The 6000-nt window shown below is 35.5% G+C and overlaps 1 protein-coding gene across 3 annotated transcripts in view; it reads left to right on the plus strand.

Annotated features, from left to right (window-relative positions):
- The window catches only part of PM20D2 (peptidase M20 domain containing 2), a 30024-nt gene extending 24024 nt beyond the window's left edge, over positions 1 to 6000 (plus strand). For all 3 annotated transcript variants that reach the window (XM_047760997.1, XM_047760987.1, XM_047760980.1), the window contains 3 exons: positions 3154 to 3289; positions 4591 to 4698; positions 4933 to 6000. In XM_047760997.1, coding sequence (XP_047616953.1) covers positions 3154 to 3289; positions 4591 to 4698; positions 4933 to 5087 — 399 coding nt within the window. In that variant the 3' untranslated portion in view covers positions 5088 to 6000. The remainder of the gene's footprint in view (positions 1 to 3153; positions 3290 to 4590; positions 4699 to 4932) is intronic.

The raw sequence follows: 6000 nt of genomic DNA on the forward strand, positions 1-6000 counted from the left end.
AAAAACCAGCTCTTAGTTTCTTTGATATTTTCTGGGTTTTTTCTTTTATTTCAATCGCTATTTCATTTATTTCTGCTCTGATCTTTATGATGAATTTCCTTCTACTAACTTCAGGTTTGGTTGTTCTTCTTTTCTAGTTCCTTTAGGTGTAATGTTAGGTCGTTCATTTGAGATTTTTTTTATTTCCCAAGGTAAGCTTGTATTGCTGTAAACTTCTCTCTTAGAACAATTTTTACTGCATCTCATGGATTTTTGCATGTTGTGTTTCCATTTTCATTTGTCCCCAGCTATTATTTCCTCTTTGATTTATTTAGTGACCAATTGGTTTGTTTAGGAACATACTATTTAGCTTCCATGTGTTTGTGGGTTTTGCCGTTTTTTCTTGTAATTTATTTCTCGTCTCATACCTGTAGTCAGAAAAGATACTTGATAGGATTTCAGTCTTCTTAAATTTACTGAGACTTATTTTGTGGTCTAGTGTGTGGTCTTTCATAAAGAATGTTGCATGGGCACTTGAATGTTTATTCTTCTGTTTGGGATGGAATGTTCTGTATATATCTGTTAAGTTCATCTGGTCTAATGTGTCATTTAAGTTCAATATTTCCTTATTGGTTTTCTGTCTGAATAATCTATCATTTGATGTAACTGGGGTGTTAAAATCCCCGAGTATTCTTGTGTTAGTTTTAATTTCTCCCTTTATATCATCTTATATTTGCTTTATGTATGTAGGTTTCCTTTTTGGGATACATATATAGTCATAGTTGTTACATCTTCTTGTTGGATTGACCCCTTTATGATTATGTTATGTCGGTTGTCTGTTGTTACAGTCTCATTTTAAAGTCTGATTTGTATGACGTAAGTATTGCTACCCTGGCTTTCTTTTTATTTGCATTTGCATGGAAATTCTTTTTTCCATCCTTTCCCTTTCAGTCTGTCTTTACATCTGAAATGAGTCTTTTTAGGCAGCATATAGAGAGAGGTGTGTTTTTTTAATCCATTCAGCCACCCTCTGTCTTTTGCTTAGAGCATTTAATCCATTTATTTTTAAAGTAACTATTGATACGTATGTACATATTGCCATCTTGTTCATTGTTTTGGAGGTTTTGTGGTTCTTTTTTATTCCTTTCTTCTTTTGCTCTCTTGTGATTTAATGACTATTTTTAGTATTAAATTTGGATTCTTTTCTCTTTTTTGTATATGTATCTATTATACATTTTTGGTTTGTGGTTACCTTGAGGTTTGCATATAGCTATATATGTGTGTGTGTGAGAGTGATTATTTTAAATTGCTGATCTCTTAAGTTCAAATGTGTTATAACAGCCCTGTGTTTTTATTACTTCCCCCACTTGACTGTTTTTGATATATTTTACGTCCTTTTCTTTTGTGTATCCCTTAACTACTTACTGTAGATAATAGATGATTTTACTGCTTTTGTATTTTATCCTTACTTTTATAGTTGATCTACTACCTTTACTATATATTTACCATTAGAGGTGAGATTTTTTCCTTTTGTTGTTTTCTTATTTTTAATCATGGCCTTTTCTTTCTTAGCTTAACAAAGTTCTTTTAACATTGCTTGTAAAGCTGGTTTTGTGATGTTGAACTCTTAGCTTTTGCTCATCTGTAAAACTTTTGATCTCTCCTTCAAATTTGAATGAAAGTTGTGTGAGGTAGAGATTTTGTAGGTTGTAGGTTTTCCCCTTTCATCCCTTTTTCATGCCACTCCCTTCTGGCCAGTAGAGTTTGGCTGAAATGTCAGTTGCTAGTCTTGTGGGAATTCTCTTTCTGGTATGTAGCTTGTTCCTTTTCTCTTTTTGCTTTTTATATTCTCTCTTTATCTTTAGTTTTTTTGCCATCTAATGACAAGGTGTCCTGGTGTGGGTTGATCTGGTTTGGAATTCTCTGTGTTTCCTGCACTAGATGTCTGTTGCCTTTCCCAGGTTAGGGAAGTTTTTAGTTGTTATCTTCAGATATGTTCGCTACCCCTTTCTCTCTCCCTTCTAGGACCCCTGTCATACAGATGTTCGTAGTCCTGATGTCCCAGAGGTCTCTGTCATTTTTTAAAATTCATTCTTCTTTTTTCTGTTCAGTTTGAGTTTCACTACTCTCTCTTCCAGTTTGCTAATCCATTCCTCTGTGTCATCTAATCTACTATTGAGTCCTTTAGTGTATTTCTTAATTCAGTTATTGTATTTTTTAGCTCTTCTGGTTCTTTTTTTATAATCCTCTTTGTTAAAAACTTCTAAGTTTCACTCTGTTCATCCATTCTTCCTCCGAGTTCTTTGAGTATCTTTATGATTACTACCTTAAAATTTGTATGAGGTAGATGCTTATCTCTTCCCTTATGTTTTAAACAGTCTTTTAATAATTTTTTTATGTTTTGACTGACTTGTAGTATATGCTTAGTGTGTCATTGTTTCTAACTTGTGTTGCTAAGAATAGAAGAATCATCTCTGCCATTTTATAATTGGTTTTTGCTAATGTTATTGGTATTATCTTTAGTTTGCAGGAGTATTGCCCATTTTGATTTAATGAAATCTAAATCTGTAAATCCTCTTAACTGGGCACATATAAACTGCTTCTGTATCTTCATGCCCTGAAATTAATGAGTGAGGACCATAGTCAACCCTTCCCCATTGTGAATCCTGTCTTTTTCTCTCAGGGTACTTTATACCTTTCAAACCAGGCAGTAGTGTCAGTGTCACTGTGTACATTGAATATTAGTAAATCTTTATTTCTTTGAGAGGCTACAACCTAGAGCAGTTTTTCTTAAGAGTGTAGTTTTTGGATCACCTGCATTAGTATTCTTGGGGCTGCTGCTTAACATGGAGAGTCCTGGCCTCCCCTACAACTTTTTTAGGTGACTGAAGCTGAAACGCACTGGCTGTTAGAGCTAGGTGATCTTTGTTCCACATGTAACATAAAAAAGATAGGGTCCTAGGAACTCTCATTATAGAAAAGTTTGTGGGTTTTTGTTTTTGTTTTTTTTTTAAAGGTAAAATATTTGAGAGAGATTTTCTGAAGGTAAAAGATTTCCTAAAGGGAAGGTGCCCCCACTTAAACCTCTTTCTGTTAGAGAACTATTGCTGGTTTGAAAACTAGGTGGTGAATTTGAGTTTCTTAATTCAAAATTTCTTTATTATTTTTTATTAGGTAGAAATTAAAGCTGGAGCACATGATTATTATAACGTTCTTCCCAATAAGAGCCTGTGGAAGGCTTATGTTGAAAACGGAAAAAAGCTGGGCATAGACTTCATTTCAGAAGATGCAATGTTCAATGGCCCTTCAGGTAATTAAGTCCTTTTAACCATATTGTGCTATTTGAAGAAGGCACAGTGGTTTTGTTTAACAGTTTGGAGGTTGGGGAGGTATTGCTCAATTTTTGTTGTTGTTGTTGTTGTTGTCTTTTTTCCTTAGGGCCACACCCACGGCATATGGGGGTTCCCAGTCTAGGGGTCAAATCGGAGCTGTAGCCACTGGCCTACAGCATAGCCACAGCAACGCCAGATCTGTGTCTGCGACTTAACACCACAGCTTACAGCAACAATGATCCTTAACCCACTGAGTGAGGCCAGGGATCAAACGTGTGTCCTCATGGATGCTAGCTGGATTCGTTTCCACTGAGCCATGACAAGAACCCCTTGCTCATTTTTTTAAATGACGTATTTTCGCAAATTTAATGATTAGAGGAAAGAAACTAAGGAACTCTTCAGTGAATGTAGAATGTCAAATGAGCAGATTTGTTTTAGAAATAGCCAGTGTACTCTGCTTTATGTTCCAACTATTTCTAGTGTTTAAATTTCCTTAGTTCTACTTTTTAAGAAAGCAATTTAGAGGGGAAGTAGAATTTTAATGCACTCTCAGTCATCAGTAAACAGGTTACTAAGGACTTTATTATATGGGGACAGAAACTCCTCAGTTTCTGAGAACAACTATTAGAATTTAAATAATCATAAGCATATCAGATTATTTTGGGGTTTTTTTTTCCCTTTTAAGAGCATTATTACTAATATGGTTGTATGTTAGACATGTGCCTCTTAAAATATAATAGATGTTGGTGAAGTCGATTCAGAAGGACCTGGAGATAAAACTGGGTATTGATGTCATTCAGGGAGATAAGAATGTTCAAGAGAGAGCAGGCTGGAGTATGGTGGGTTGGTGTAAATTATTAGCTTGTTAAATTTGAGGTGCTCACAGAACTTCTAAGGAAAGCTCTCCAGTAGCCTGTTGAATCTGGAACCCCCAAAAGTTGTCTAGGTGGAGACTGAGGGGTTGTCAGTACACGAGAGCTAATTGAAAACACAGGTTTCCAGTGTTGATGTGGTTGCCGGAGGACACAGAAGGAGAAGTAGCCTGAGGTGAAACCCTAGGGATCTCCTGCACTTAGGAGACAGGCCAAGGGAGTGACTAGAGAAGGAGGCAGAGGAAGCCAGACAGTCAGGAAAGAGTGAAGTCACGGGAGCCAAAAGGGTAGAGAATTTCTAGAAGGGAAGGAGTGGTAAATCATGACAGGCACTGTGGAGATTAAGTGTCCTCTAGTGTCCACTGGACTAGCAACTAGAAATTCATGGTTTGTCTTACCTTTCCAAGGATCTACCGACTTTGGAAATGTTACTTTTGTGGTTCCTGGGATTCATCCATATTTTTACATTGGATCTCAAGCCTTGAATCATACAGAACAATATACTGAAGCTGCAGGTAAGTGTTATTAGAAGTGAATGTTTGGCACATGCTCTCTCTTTGTAGCCATAGCTGCCTTTCTAACTATTTATTTTAGCCTATTATCATTTCCTTACCTAACATGACCTCAGGAAATCTATGTTATGGTGGGCAGTAGGAGAGGTGATTTAGATATTGAAAGCTGACCTAAAAACTGACACATCAATTGTAATACATATGAAGTTATCTTTATTCATTTTCTCTACCTTTTAGGGTCACAAGAAGCTCAGTTCTACACTTTGCGAACGGCTAAAGCGCTGGCAATGACTGCATTGGATGTTATTTTTAAACCAGAGTTGCTAGAAAAAATCAGAGAGGACTTTAAATTGAAACTTCGAGAAGAAGAGTTTTTAAATACAGTAGAATAAAAGGAAGGTTTAGGAGCCACTTATGGATCATTAAGAAGTGTGATTTTTTTCCTTAATCTTTTTTAATAAGGGAGGAGGATGTGGTTTGTTTTTCAGTCTTAAAGGAGTCATGTTTCTCTTACCTGAAAAGTGAGGGTGTGATGTGGAGAAAACACGTCACCTCATACTTAGAATGAAAATTTCACAAATCTGTATCTGATGGAATTATAGTTTTTCAGAGCTGGTATGTGATAGCATTTTGTAAATAACCTGGATGACACATAGTTTATCAGAGATAATATTTTCTAAATCCATATGTTGTGTGAATATACTTTAAAAGATCCAAGACTAAAAAAAAAAAAAAAAAATCCAAAGAAATTTCAAACCTTATATTCAGAATTGACACCTGAATGATTTTTTTGGTAGAGGGTGGTAAACTTGTGCTCTAAAGTTGTTCTAAAATTCAAGCACTAAATTTAGGGAAAGTTCATTTGGAATATCTGACTATACCTGCTTAGATTTAGAAAATTTCTTCTTTGGTAATAAAGGTAGTGCTTTTAATCAGGAATGCTATGCAGAAACAATGAGAAACTCAGGTACAAAGAATAAGCTTTGGTTTTTACCATTTGAAGGAAAATGAAAAAAATTTTATTCTCAAATTTACTCTAAGAAGTGGCATTAAAGTGCTCTTCCTCATTCCATATTTCTGTAATAGGAAAAAAGGTGGATAGCGTTAGACCCTTCCTATAAGCTGTTTGCTTATTCAGGCTTCCCCTCAGAACCAGACCATTCTGTCCAGCCTGACTGGACAGTATAGTTTACTGAGTTTAGGCGACAGAATTCTAAGCATGCTAGCTCAAGCCAAACTAAAAAGCATTTTAAGTTTTTTCTGGTGTGATTTTCTTGAACATAATAAAAGAATGTGAAAAAAGTA

This window comes from Phacochoerus africanus, chromosome 2, assembly GCF_016906955.1.
Source record: "Phacochoerus africanus isolate WHEZ1 chromosome 2, ROS_Pafr_v1, whole genome shotgun sequence".
In the NCBI taxonomy this organism is placed as follows: Eukaryota; Metazoa; Chordata; class Mammalia; order Artiodactyla; family Suidae; genus Phacochoerus; species Phacochoerus africanus.